At 38.2% G+C, this 14575-nt stretch overlaps 1 protein-coding gene across 3 annotated transcripts in view; it reads right to left on the bottom strand.

Moving 5' to 3' along the window:
• Positions 1-14575, bottom strand: part of COBLL1 (cordon-bleu WH2 repeat protein like 1) — a 115627-nt gene that overhangs the window by 11429 nt on the left and 89623 nt on the right. For 2 of the 3 annotated variants that reach the window (XM_042461205.1, XM_042461214.1), the window contains exons 8-12: positions 7948-8098; positions 7156-7230; positions 5371-5520; positions 2957-3191; positions 759-844 (exon numbers count right to left, since the gene is read on the bottom strand). In XM_042461205.1, coding sequence (XP_042317139.1) covers positions 759-844; positions 2957-3191; positions 5371-5520; positions 7156-7230; positions 7948-8098 — 697 coding nt within the window. The remainder of the gene's footprint in view (positions 1-758; positions 845-2956; positions 3192-5370; positions 5521-7155; positions 7231-7947; positions 8099-14575) is intronic. The other variant, XM_042461223.1, reaches the window with a different exon arrangement.

The following is a 14575-nucleotide window of genomic DNA, read 5'->3' as shown; positions in this document are numbered from 1 at the left end:
ACACCATCATTTTTTAAATTTCTCCTGTATGATTTTTAACATCTTTGCCTGATGAAGAACCCAGTGGAGCCTCGAAAGCTTGCCATCATGTATTTTGTGCATTTTGCTTGGCCCCAAAAAGCTAACATTGTTTTGTGGATTTTGGATGTTATTATACTTTGCTCTATGCCCAACACTGCTACTCTTGGACACAGTTAATACAGTCAGCCCTGCATATTCACAGATTTTTTTTTAATCCATGGATTCAATCATCCAGTTTGAAAACATTTTAAAAATAAATAAATTCCAAAAAACAAAGCTTGGTTTTTCCATTTTATGCAAGGGAACCATCTTACTGTGCCATTGTATTTAAAAGGACTTGAGTATCCACAGATTGTGGTATCTATGGGGGTCCTGGAACCAAACCCCAGTGGATGTCAAGGGGCCACTGTACAGTCATTTGCTGCATAGTTTTCACAGTCTAGACAAGTGCACATCTGGTAGACATAATCATAAGTATTTTTAAATATTCAGAATACATACACTATCTCATATACATGTTGCTCTAGAGAGGACAGCACAGTCATTGGATTCCATAGTTGTGGGCAGTCACAAAGTCAGAATCAATGATGGAAAATTCCCACACATGAACAATCCTCACAGTTAAGTTTGCAGTCATGAAAAATATTGGAAGGGTCTTCCTAAGACTTCCTAAGACTTTAAAGTCATGTAGCATGAGTGACAAAACACCAACTGATTTGCAAGGAAGAGGAACTTACCAATGTTTGTATTTGTTTCCAATGCTCCAAACTGTTTCCCATTGTCGAATATAATCTTTTCTGTGGATATCTGATTATGCTGAACTCTGCAACCAGTAATAATAAACATGCCACTATCAGTAAACTGGTGATATGAACAAGATTCTTCAGAATTAGATGGGCACAATATAAACTATAATGCCATAAAAAATGGAAGTGAAGAACCCCAGTGCAATGAATGTATATCAACAGCTCCAAAACAAATGGTAAAGTATCTTCTGGCAACTTAAAAGATTAACAGATTGATCATGGCATAATATTTCATGATTTATAGTGGAGGTGAGGACTATGAGCTCCTCCAAACGTTGTCAGGCTGCAACTTTTTGTCAAAAAATTGACCCCAAAAAGCTGGGTCAATATATGGAGTGTATTTTAACTCTTCTCCTTCTCTGAGTAGAGTGACAAAAGGTAAGATCTTACTTCATCCTGGGAGCATCCAAAAGAAGCCCCAAATGTATTCTTTCCACCATGATGCTGCTTCCTTTTTAAATACTTGGGTGGGAAAGTGGCAGTGGTGGCACCTTTTTATTGCTTCCCCTCAAAGGAGTGCCAAGAGGAATTGGGTTTGAATTAGAAAGATCTGAATAATACATTTCTGTATGAAAACAGTAAACTTCATCCTTTACATCCTTTGTTACATGCCCCTAAGTTTTATCCTCAAATTATCCATGAGTCATATCAAAATCCATAATTTTGGCCCCAAAACTTGCCCTTGACTTATAGACCCTGGTCAACTTATAGTTGAGTATATATGGTAATAAAAACCTAATGTCTCAAATCAAGTCACAGAAGAGGGAAATGAAATCTGAGATTAACTATGATTTACTAACTTTACCCTGGCATTCCTCTTTGAGGTTCTTTGCTCATCTATTGAGAAAATTGTCAACTGTCTCATGAAATTGTTGGGACACCCCTTCCCTATTATAATTCTTTTAAATATGTGTGTGTGTCATTGCTTGTATTACTATGTTTTGAGTATTTTGAAACGGCCCTCGGTGTACTCAATAAACATACTGACATATTATAATTCTGCATTAGAATTATAGAATTAAGACTGCATACCTACTTCAAAGACAGAAGGGAAGAACCCTAGGTTCAAGGGACCTTGCATCATGAGCCCCTGACGTATCACCTATCAAATTGAGAGGATTCCAGCCATATAGTGGAGACTATCACATGGGGATAAGAAACAGGAGAAAGGCACTATGCTCTTGTCATGTTTGGGTAATCACAGGAAGATTTTAACACGACTTCATGCACATACAGCACTTGTATAATCACCAAAGCTTCATTCTAGTGCAACTTCAGCCAGAGAATTCTCTTTCTAGAATAGCATATTTCATAAACACCAGCTTTTGAAGTTCTTACAAGCCTTGGGAGGGATGAAGTGGGAACTCATCTGTCAGAACGGTACAGATACATTCTCAAGCCAATTCTCCCAAAAACATCTTAACTCATAATAACTGCTAGAGACCTGCAATGGTATTTATTAAACAAGCCACTTTAGAAAGAGCCAGTCTCCAGCAACGCAGCACAGTATTGTCAGGTGATCCAGCACAGAAGTATTGACAGGGCATACCATTCCAGCAGAATATCATAGGGTCTCGGCCCTTTTTGTTTTATTTTTTGTAAAATTTAATTGTTTTAGTTTTTTAAAACTGTAAACCCCCTTGGATGCCATAACAGAAAGGCAGTATACATGCATGAATTCAAATGAATGACAATTGGAGCAAGAGGATGTAAAATGTGTTAAACTTATACAAACTATGCACATTGAATACAATGCTTTGTTCTTTAGAATACAGATGCATTTATTTTATCCCTTCTAGCAGGTAGGTATTGGTGTGTACAAAGATGATTACTGGAAATCTTATATTGTTTAATTTTTTTAAGGGGGATACTTTGTATATATGGATGTACTATTTTAACTGTTGTAAGCCGCTTTGATTGTTTCAACAAAAAGCGGGGTATAAATAAAAAATTTATTCTTATTATTTTATTATGACACAACAATATACAGAACATCCTTGAGGTCAAATATGTTAATTACTTTGTGGTTCTGTTTCCAGCAGGGACTGTACTACAAGATGACATAATTTGATAGGATTTGTTACTGCCCCCAATCCCACTATCTACAGTATTACATTTAATGTTCATACTTGTCATCTGTACTCATATTTTCTGGTTTTTCTTCATCTGAGTCAAGTCTTTTTTCTTCAGTGCCAGGATCAGAAGTCAATGGAACAGACTCGGTTTTTTGAACATCCAGTGGAAGGTCGAGAGAGCTGACAGAGGTAGAAACTTCTTGTCCAGTAAGGAAGGTGCCTGTACTTTCTTCATGCATTTCTTCCATCTCGTCAATCTCCTCTAAGCTATATTCAGACCCAATGTCAGCTACATGTGCAAGAAAGGCACAAAATGTAACATTACGATAAGTATATGAAAATGCATTGTAAAATGAAAATGAAAAAAACATTAAAGCTTGCTAAGCTATGGGTTCATGGACAAGATGTGAGGGAGAATAAAGAGAAGGGGCCTGTGTGTATGGATCAGCTAGAGAAGACACAAAATGGAATCGGAGGCTTTATTCTCATGGAGCAAAAATATAGGTGCCTGTGGGGAATTACAGGAACAGAAAAAGCTTGGTAGCGACACACAGAAATGCCACACAACAGTGTTTGCTTATTACATAAATCATAATAGAAAGGACACACAGGAAATTGCCGTAAACAGAGCTAGACTAAGGACAATATCACACTACCATGTTATAGTGCTATTATTCCACTTTAACTGCTATGGCTACCACCTGTGGAATCTTGGGATTTGCAGTTCAGGGAGGGGCATATAGAATTCTCAGCCAGAGAGCTCTTAGGCCTCACTAAACTACAAATCCCATAATTCCACAGAGGCAGTCAGAGTATTTAAAGTGGAATAACAGCATTATAACAGTGTAGTGTGATATTGCCCATTAGTTTATCTCAGAGGTGGCGACAGTACAGCCCATGGGCTATGTGTGGTCCATGAACTCCTTTCTTGTGGTCTCTGGTCCCAGCAGGACACTCACCAGCTCCCAGACTTCAAAGTTTTTTCTAAAAAAAATCAGGTTGTTTTCTAGACCCACAAACACCAAAAGATATTAAAACTCTCATTTTCCAGCGGTTTTAACCACCCACCTTCCCTGTAACCCCAACACCATGGGAGGGGGGCAGTCAAAGGCTCTCAAAAGGAAGCCAAAAATGACATCATGTCCCAGTTCTGTGTGTGGCAGCACTGTTTGTTATGTTTCTTCAAGTTGTTTCCAACTTATGGCAATCCTATCATGGGGTTTTCTTTGCAAGATTTGTTCAGAGCAGGTTTGCCATTGCCTTCCTCTGGGGCTAAGAGCATGTGACTTCCCCAAGGTCAGCCAGGCAGTTTTATGGCTGAGCTGGGAATCGAACCCGGGTTTCCATGCATTGTGCAGCAGGGTAAAAAAATGCTGCATGCCCCAGCACAGTTGCCCACCCTGCTTACAGGGTAGCAGGGATACTGACCCTCCAGATGTTTTATGGCAACTCCAGATGTTTTTTGATGGCAACTTTCACAGTCACTCATCATTGGCTGTGTTGGCAATAGGGGTTGTATGCCAAAGGGGTCTGGAGAGCTATAATTGCTTGTGCCCAGTTTAGAATGACTGGCATTAGCCCTCTGGAGTTTCTGATAGGGACAGTCCAATCTGGAGATCCCAGAAAATAGTTTTAGCACCTTCTGCACACAGAGAAAGTATACAACACATCTTATCAAGAGTATCACCTTACTTATTATCTTTTTACAGTATTTCAGATTTATAATATATTTCTTATGGAAGAATATCAGAAATTATCTAGCAATGTAGATCATACGTCTGAGGAAAAGACAACTTTCATCCACTCTGGATTCTATTAATAAACCACCATTAACATAGAAATTCAGCCTAAAAATGAGCTGATGCATTTCAGGCAAAAGTTATTATTAAATAAACAATGCAAGGTTGAGGAAGTTGTAGACCTCCAGATGTTGCTGAACAACAAACCCAGCAGCCACAGCCAGAAAAGCTAATGGTGAGGGATCATGGGAACAGTAGTTCAACAATGGCTTGAGGGCTACAAGTGAGAAAACATTGTGTTAAACTGACGTTGGAAAGCTGGGTCTATTCTTAATAATAATACAGGGTGGCTTACAAGATTAAAACATGCATCCCTATATCCCACAATCACTCCCCTCCTAAAATACAATTAAACAGTTTACAGTTTAAAACTTAAAATAATGACAAAACAGATAAACAATAGCAACAGCAGAATTAGGGGTAACAAATTATGCTTTTTTGGAATAATAATAAATATCTTATAGCCATTCACAACAGGTGAAGCTGATGAGAAAGGAAAAATCTTAAACCTTTCCTGGTAGGTAGGTAGGTAGTTAGACAGACAGACAGACAGACAGACAGATATATAGATGCTCTCATTAACCCAGAAAAATTAGTATTATAATGAAAGAACTAGGACATGTAATCGAAGCATATTAATGCTGAAGACAAAATATGACAGCTACCTACATTTGAAAGACACTTCAGATTCATCTGGAGTATCAGGGTTAACCAAAAGACTACCTTCATCTGAGACTTGCTGGATATTGTTTTGATCATGATTGGTTGGCTCAGAGCAGCCTGATGGCACTGCTGTCCTGGTTAGATCAACTACATTGCCTAAGAAGCAGGTTAGGAAACAATACAATGAATTAACTGGCATTAGTCTGATGATTAAAACAAAGAAAATACGAAAAGGGAAAAGTAAAAGCAGCAATGCCCTAATAAGTTAGTGATGTCAAAGGAGACTTTCATTTCTGTTATGTTGCACTAGTAGGGCCATAGCATTTTGTCACTTTAAGCATATTTAAAACTTTCTGTCAATTACAAAAGTGGCACCAATTCATCTTACAGTGACTATTTAAAAAGCTTATTTATTTTTAATTCAAATACTTGCAAAGAGCACAGGAGGTACAGCGTTTCTTGGAAAATAGCGCCTATAGCATCCAATAAAAATAAAAGAATATCTTTCCGTCAGCCTCCCCCCTCAAAATTATTGTTTTATTCATAAACAAACAGCTGCAAATTTAACTGATTAATCAATTTAAACTCAAGCGATTAATCAACTGCATAGTGAACTACATACCAACTGGGTGACTGTACCACAGGTCTGATTGTGCTTACTTACTTTGCAGGGGTTGGGAGAACAAGACCCATGCAAATGTAAAAAAAAACCCTGCAAATTAACCCACCCACCCCCAATTCAGAAACTAGTTAAAGGGAGGGTGGGCAGGGAAAGAGGAGCAGGAGCATATGCTCCTTTTTCCCCCTACCCTCCCATCCCTTTAATTAGCTCCCTGTCTCTTTCCCAGCCAAATTACTACCTTCCCCAGGGAGTGATCGGAGAGAGAAAGCCAGGAGGAGCCTCCAGCCCCCAAGACCCCTTCCCTCCCAATTGCTCCCTGGGCATCCCAGGGAGTGATCAGGGAGAGAAGGGATCTTGGGGGACTGGAAGCCTTGAACCCATGAATAATTGAAACCACGAATCTCAAGGCTGCGAATGTGGAGGGAGAACTGTATAGTCATAACTATATATTTTAACTGGAAGAGATGTAAAGATCAGTTTATCATACACAACATTTAACCATCTGTGGAAACTTGAGAAGGGAAATTTCTTCATTCCACTGCAAAGTGAGGAGATGATAACCAATAAAATCCCAAATGGATGAGTTGCAGGAGTGGGTTGTGGCCGTAGGGGGAGCTACATGCAAAGTAGTTCTAAGCTGCTTCAGTCAATGTTTACAAATAAATGCTCACTCCCTGAAAATGGGTTGGTTTTCAGAAGGAAAACTGCACAAGAGAAAAAACTTTAAACTCACTCCCCAGGGAACCACTCCCCATCAGAGCCCCTAGGACTGCTCTCAAGATGATGATGATGATGAGCATTGACAAAGACAGGGACAACAAAAGACATGCCCTTAAACATGGAGCTCTACCTTTCAACTTTGCACTTGAAAAATGTTAAGCATAATAAAAGACACCCCAAAGGCAGCAGCAAGCAGGAGTGGTGAGTTAAGCCATTTTAAAAATGGGATGTTTTAAGTCACAGCATTTGAAGACAAGCCACAGCCATTTAGAAGAGAAGAAGCTGCATTTTGGTTGATTTAGAACAATACGGTGACAACGGGGTTTTGAAAAAAGGGAGTGAGAAAGGAACACTGGGATTTTGGAAATTCTGAGATAAGAACAGAATTCTATGGTAATGTATTCAGATGTAACTGATCATGTTTCTTATTAAACACTACACTGAAATACCTGTTAGAGATAGTACTTCTGAGTATCTTTCTCTGGCAGTGCCTTCGGTATGAACTGATTCTGCTGATTCTGATCCTGAAATGATAATGCAGTTTAGGAAATGTTTCCCTCTGCTTATTTACAAAATCAAAATCAAATGAACATAAGTAAACATGACCAAATGTTGTTAAAAGTAGACAGATAAACAGGCCACAAGTATATTTTGTCAAAAGCAAACTTCCACACAATTTTCAGCTGCCTATATATCATCTTAGAAAAGGATGGGGACCTCCAGCTGATATTGAGTTGTATTTATAATCATCCCTCACCATACCAGCCTGAACACACCCAAACTCATCTGCTTTCAGAAGCTAAGCAAGAGTGAGCCTGGAGAGCCTTTGGATGGGACCCCTCCAGGGAAGATAATGGATTTCAGGTAAGGCCAGGAAAGACTTTTGCATAAAGCCTTGGCAGTCTATCACCACCAGTCAAAAGTTGACAATATTGGCCTAGGTGTACAAGTGCTCTGATATAGTACAAGGCAGCTCTTATATTCAAGTCCCTATACTGTTTAGGGATAATGGGACTTTCAAACCAACAATATCTGGAGGGCCACATGCCTTTCACTATTGTTCTGTCAACCATGTTTCTCCCAAATACATTTTTAACTCCTATTTTAATATAATGTACTTATAAACCAAATCAAAAGCTTAGAAGTCATTACTCTCCAATAGGGCTGAATCCCCTGAGGGTTAAAGTATAAAATTCTGAACTGGTATAACCTAGCAAAACAAGACATTTTACACAGGTTACCGGTCTCAATGCTGTTGTCACTTCGGGCTTGCAATTTTCTGGGAGGTGGTGTTGGTGCTTTGCGCTTTGCCCGCCTCAGAGAAGAATTCACCGATGATGTGCCACTGAGCTGAAGAGAACCTGTTCTCACTATTCCTATCCCTGAAAGTCCCTGAGGAAGAGAGGAGACTGAGAGTCAAAATGGAACAGGAATGTTCAAGTACAACAAAGCAACAAATGGACATCAATCATTGACAAACATGAAAATTATATGTACAACTGAATATAATGTTCAGATGTAATACTGAAATGATTATTTATTATATATTTCATACTATAATTTTTAAAAAGGTATAATCTTTTTGAGATATATGATGTCACTGCACAAAGCCTTATAATTCCATGCCCTCCTGACCAGGTGCATCCCCAAGCATGGAAGAACATAACTTGTAAAGAATGCCATACAGAGATGTTATATGTAAGGATGTAAAATTGCATGTGGAAAAGTATATACATCTGTCAGATCACATGGGGTGACTACCCTTAGCCTTCTGGTAAGCTGGACGCCTTACACAGCAAAGATCCTTACCCTTGAAGTTTCATTTCTACCAGTTATTGAGCAGTTAGAAATAGTAGAGCCTACTCAAAGAAAATATACTTGTTTCTTAACTTCTCCATACCCCATATAAATTAAGAGAAAACCTGTCTTTCTCCCAGTCCCCTGATACATGACAGACAATATGGGGGGAGGAATGGTGACCACAAATAATGGCTAATAAACCAGTTCAATCTATATTCAATCTGATGTAGCAAGGTCTATCATAGAAACAAAGACTTGAAGCAATCCTTACAGGCAAGAGCTGGGATACAGGATGAAATATAGCACCCCTGTAAGATGGCTGTTCAACCACATTCTGAATTCCTCTAGCAAGGGAGATTCCACCGCTATCTAAGGCAGCCTGGTTTATATATGTAGACCTTGTTAGTTATGGTTATGGTTATCATTTAAAAAATGCAGACTGTACTAAATTTGCTCCTTTTTTTAAAGTGCTTTTCTTTGGGACTTTCAAAACTGGAAAATTTAATTAATTAATTAATTAAATTGGAGCAGGGGGGAAAAGCAAATATCATAAGAAAATGACACAAAACTGAAAAATGGTTATGTTGTAACATTGTAGTTTGTAGCATTCATGAATTGCAACAGCAAGCTGTCATTTTAATAGATACACTTTCCACACAGCACAATATTTTCTCTAGACAAAGAGAAATGGAATCTCAATATGGCATTTAGGTTGAGTGTTAACATTTACTGGTACATCTTTGAAATTCTGGACAGTCACAACACTGACATATGGCAAAACAGTTACTGTCAACTGCTGCTTGTAAATGGAGAAAGACAAAAAAGACCTAGGATCTAAAAGTATGAATGGCACTACTGTATATTGTTCAACATAGATTTTTTTAGTGGAGAAAAAGCCTATTAACATTATTTTCAGAATAATGATTTTACAATGAAATACATAAAGCTGTAAAATTTAACTGCAAATGAAAGTGAATCAAACTGCAATCTTGTATTACTGTTTAACAGGGATATCATTTTCAGCAGTGGGTAAAGCTAAATAGAAAGTCCTATTTGTCATTCTGATTAACCAGTAACCTCCTTTTTTATAAAACAGGATTAAACAGTGTTGAAGCTAAATGAGCCACAACTAATCTTATACCCAGGAAAACACAACTCCGTGTTTTTAATGCCATGAAGCAAGTGTTTGCAAATTTCTAAAAATTACTTGAGACAGATGTGGTTGTAAAGACTGAAGAATTCTCGATACAAAAATAAAATTAAAATCCCCTGCAAATAAAGTAGCTTGCCAGGAATAAGGCTTTTCTCTCCTAAATCTGGTTTTTCACATGTAGTGTAAAGTTTAACATGTTGCACTAAGTGTTTCCATATTCACTTAACTCCAAAATGCTGGCAAATTGTAATTTATGAGAGCTATTCCTCTATGGCTGCATCCACACTGCAAAAATAACCCAATTTGACACCACTTTAACTGTCATGGCTCCATGCTATGGAATTCTGGGAACTGTGGTTTGTCATAACACCAGAGCTCTCTGATAGAGAAGGCTAAATTTCTCACAAAACAACATTTCCCAGAATTCTACAGCATGGAGCCAGGGCACTTACAGTAATGTCAAACTGGATTATTTTTGCAGTGCAGATCCAGTCTAAGAGTTGCATTATCTAGGTGATACTGATATTGGTATGGCTGGTTCTAACTAAACCATTGCCTCAGAGCTGTCAGTGGCAGAGTGGCAAATCCAGATCCTAGATTTATTTGTTCACTGTCTTCCTTTACTGAGTGAGCATCCGCAAACAGCAAAATATAAAGAAAAGAGAACAGATAAGCCTGTCTCACCAGCTGCTCTCAGTATGTTTCTTTTTTTAAAAGCGCAGATTTATGATTTTGCCCACTAAAATGGAAATCATGAGAAAAGTGGAAGCTGGCGAAAGAAAGAAAGAAAACATCCCTGGATGCACTTTGGAAGAAGTCCTCAAATGGTCTCTAGAAGATTCAAATGTTTACTTATGTAAGGTTTACCTGATCTAGTTATTTCATTTCACATGTGAATATCATTAGCATGTATCAAAAGTTTTCTGAAACGTGTTCTTTGTTGTGTAGCTGATTACTATTTTTTCCATGTTATTCCTGTGTCTGATACCAAATTTTCTTTTAAAGAAGTAATGCCCAGGAAAATGTCTACTTCATTAACTGAGGTACACTTGTGTTTATTTGTTTACTTAATTTATCCCCCCCCCTTTCTCCAGTAAAGGGACCCAGTTAAGAACCCACACCAGCCACACAGAACGAAAGAGTCAGAAGGGGCCTTCACCCTGGAATGTAGGTCTTTGCATGTGGAATGTATTTCACATATGGCAGAAGGAGAGAAAACACCCATGCACAAGAGATTGAAGACTATGCACTATCTGAGCCCCTTTGTCTGTCTTGAATGTGACAGAGTCCTGACAAGGATGCCTCTTCACTTGTTATGTCAGAACTATGCCCAGGTATTACCTAGAAAAAAGACCCAGGTTTTCATGTGTGTCAGCAGCCCTCAATGTCATAAACCAACTGTACTATTATTTCCTGCTATTGCTGTCAAGTACGATGGGGAAATGAAAAGAGGGTAACTAGATTCTTAGGTTTTCCATTTAAAACTGTGAGAAGACAGACTACAATAAATAGTAGAGACAGTGTTTCTTTTTAGCTGGTTTTTCTTGCTATTCTGATATTACCATTCTGGCATGGATAAATGCCCCACTTTATCAGAAGCAGGCAAGCTGGGACAAGGACACTTCAGTTCAATCTACTATAAAGGCAATGCAGCAAGAGAGCCTTATTTCTTGTTTTCCAAGCTATGGTTGTAACCACAGACTATGCTGAGGTGCTGCACTGATCACACTCTTATAATGTTTTTTTGAAACAACTTAATTCCAAACAACAAGGGTGCAAGAATAAAATAACATGTTTCTTGGTTTGTGTCCTTGTCTTTGCTGGAGTTCAAATAATATGAAACCTAAACATCTGAAGCTTGGCATGGATACCAAGGAACACTAACTGTTTTTAATTAATTAATTAATTCCAATTAATTAAAATCTGTCTGAACCTGAAATGCCATCTTTAGGTAGAAAATGGCCCTCCCATCCCAGAGAGGAAGCTGCTGTCAGGCTTGGGATAGTAACTTCTCTAGAGAGTATCTAGACAGTGTGGTGCTTTTTCATGTAGGGCCCCTAAATTCAACAGTTTGTGTGGAGGGACGGGAAAGAAGGTCCTACTGACGACTAAAGCAGAAAGAGAATGAGCAAAGAAAATGAACGAAAAAGCACTGCAGTTAGAAAGACTAGTAAGGCTAGAAAGACTAGTAAGACAAAAAAGAGACAGAAAATAAAGACCAGAGGTATAAATAAAGAGCACTAAGGCAACTGGAGACTAATGGATTTCTAACCCTTTCACAGCTGGATATTTCTGCTTGTTGCTGTTAACTGCTGACCCTAACAATAAGAGAAGCCCTCATGTTACCCTGTTATCAACAGCCCTGCTCAGGTCTTGCCAACCCAGGGTCATGGCTTCTTTGATTGAGTCTATTTATGTGTTGTTCTGCTAATTTACATTAAAAGGAAAAGGGAGATATCTGCAACTAGTGCAGCCTCCGAAAGGTTTTTGTATAAAAAAATGCAGACAATTTTTGTACCAACTAAGTTTTGTTCTAAGACAACTACTATGGCTGGAAATATATTCAACATTGAGGACATCTTAAAATGAACAAGTAATACTAAGATTCAAAATACTCAGCAATTAGGAAAGACAGCAAACCAATTTTGAAAATTACAGTACTGTACATTAATCTGAGATACACCAGAAAAATATGGTATGTGCTAAGAAGTAAACAGAATGCAAATTGACTTGTATTCTAATTTCCAAGACTGGAGTTCTAATCATGGAACAAGGCTTTCTATACCACCACCTCCCCACCTCACCCTTTTACACAGTTGCACACTTACTGTTTCTAAGGACTGGGGAGCAGCATAGGAATTTGGCAGCCCAAGAAGGAGGAATGGGGCTCCTACTGTTGTGTAAGTGGAAGTATTTTCTATTTATGTGTGGGACCTTTGAATCTAAGTCATTCTTTTACAGATGATTTTAGTATTTCACAACATGAAAGCTACCAATCCCAACAAAGAAGCAGCTATACTTGAGCCTACCCATTTCAACAGGTTTATGTGCCATGAACTTTGCTTTTTGACTGGAGCTCAAACATGGGAATATTTATATGATTACTACACACACACACACACACACACACACCCCAGCTCCCAAAATCTAAGCCAATCAGGAGGGTAACTGAACATGCTTGCCAGGGCATATGGGGAATTGTAGTGCAAAAAAGTAACCCTTCCAAACTCTGATTTCTTGTAGAAATTAGAAGAGGAAAATATCATCCAGAATTCACTGGGGCAGTTATGAATGCATAGCCTAGAGTAACACATTCATAACTGCTTCATTTTCACTATCCCTACATATTCCCTAGTTTAGAGGCAATATAGAGACCATGAACGTCCCTCAGTCCCCACTTAACAGGCAGCAGCCACTGTGATCAATGGGGGTCTGTCCCCATAGATTGGGAAGCAGCTGGCTGACAGTCCCCCCTCCCCACACCAAGTGATCTTCAGTGTGAGGGAGAATTGCAACACGGCACACTAGGTGTAGGAACATCAGTCAGCTGCTTCCTGAGCAACAGGAGAAGGAATATCATAGAATGCAGCAATTGCTACCAGTACATAGGAATGGGAGGAGATCATATTGTTAATCACTGTGTAGCTATGTAACTTTAGCAGTTACACATTTGTAACTGTCCAAGCCAATTCCAAGAATCCTGTTTTGTTTGTTTCATTCGGGGGGGGGGGGGGGGGAAGGCTCACTGAGATATCCTTTTGTTGAAATGAGAGCATCATCTCATCCAGAAGACACAAAATCACCAATCTCTATTAAACAGCGCACTCTGGTGGTTGTGATTTAATGAAAAAGAAATGCTCATGGTATGCCTGATGTAAAAAAAATAATATTCTCTGAAGGGCCTTACATTAAATTCATCTCTTGGGCCTGTTTTTCCCACCATTCAGTTCTTTACTTCATCTTTCTAACATGCTCATGTAGCCTTGTGTATTAAAAAAAAAGATGTCTTTCATTCCAGATTCAAAGTGATGTCTGAAACACAAATATGCAGTGCTCCAATTTACACTGAGACATTTAGCTTTGAACTTTAATTGGAATTTGCAATTGACAATCTGTGCTTAAATAAGATATCCCACTGCATTAATTTCCCCACAAACTGTCCTGGAATAAGTTCAACACATTGGGATTTATATACCGTAGATATATTTGACCTGTCAGCCTGCTTCATAACTTCATTAAAATGCTTTATTATAGAAGCAGTCAATTTTATTAAGATAAAAACATTCATTTTAGACATCCATGTTCTTCCAGCAAGTAAAATTTGATTTTCCCCACAGGACCCCATCTTGTTCTTACTAACATAAAGATCTGAACTGTTTAGGACACCTTTTCTGAGAAACATATTTAACTGCAGTTGTTAATAGTAAGACTAGAAAACAAAATTTGGAAGTGTCACAAATGCCTAATCCTTCTCCAGTTACTGAGTATGCTAATGCAATCCATCAACTTCCCATACTTAATTCAAGCATAAAAAATATTGAGCTGAATAAAGAAAAACGTGTTCGAGGTCTAATTTGAAAAGTAACATTTTGAAGAACTGAAGTAACATTTTAAAGGAAGTGGAAAATTAACTGCACTTAAAACCACTGTTCCTGAATTTGTTCTAAAATATCTTAACACCTTCCAAATGTTCAAGCTTTCATATTTTTACAGTATTTTACCTTCACCTAAAAAGCATATCTTAATTTCAAAATTCATATGAAAAATAATCCTTTTGACAATAAAAATGGAAAACCATTTAGGGTGTATGTATATGGGAGGGAGGTAAAATTGTGAACTCCCGTACTGCAGTTTATTCAGAAATTATGCTTACTGAATTTTCTTGCTGAGTTGTTTCACAGCTATCCAGAAATTTA

This window comes from Sceloporus undulatus, chromosome 1 (assembly GCF_019175285.1).
Source record: "Sceloporus undulatus isolate JIND9_A2432 ecotype Alabama chromosome 1, SceUnd_v1.1, whole genome shotgun sequence".
Lineage (NCBI taxonomy): Eukaryota > Metazoa > Chordata > Lepidosauria > Squamata > Phrynosomatidae > Sceloporus > Sceloporus undulatus.
This window is presented reverse-complemented; position numbering and strand designations above follow the sequence as displayed.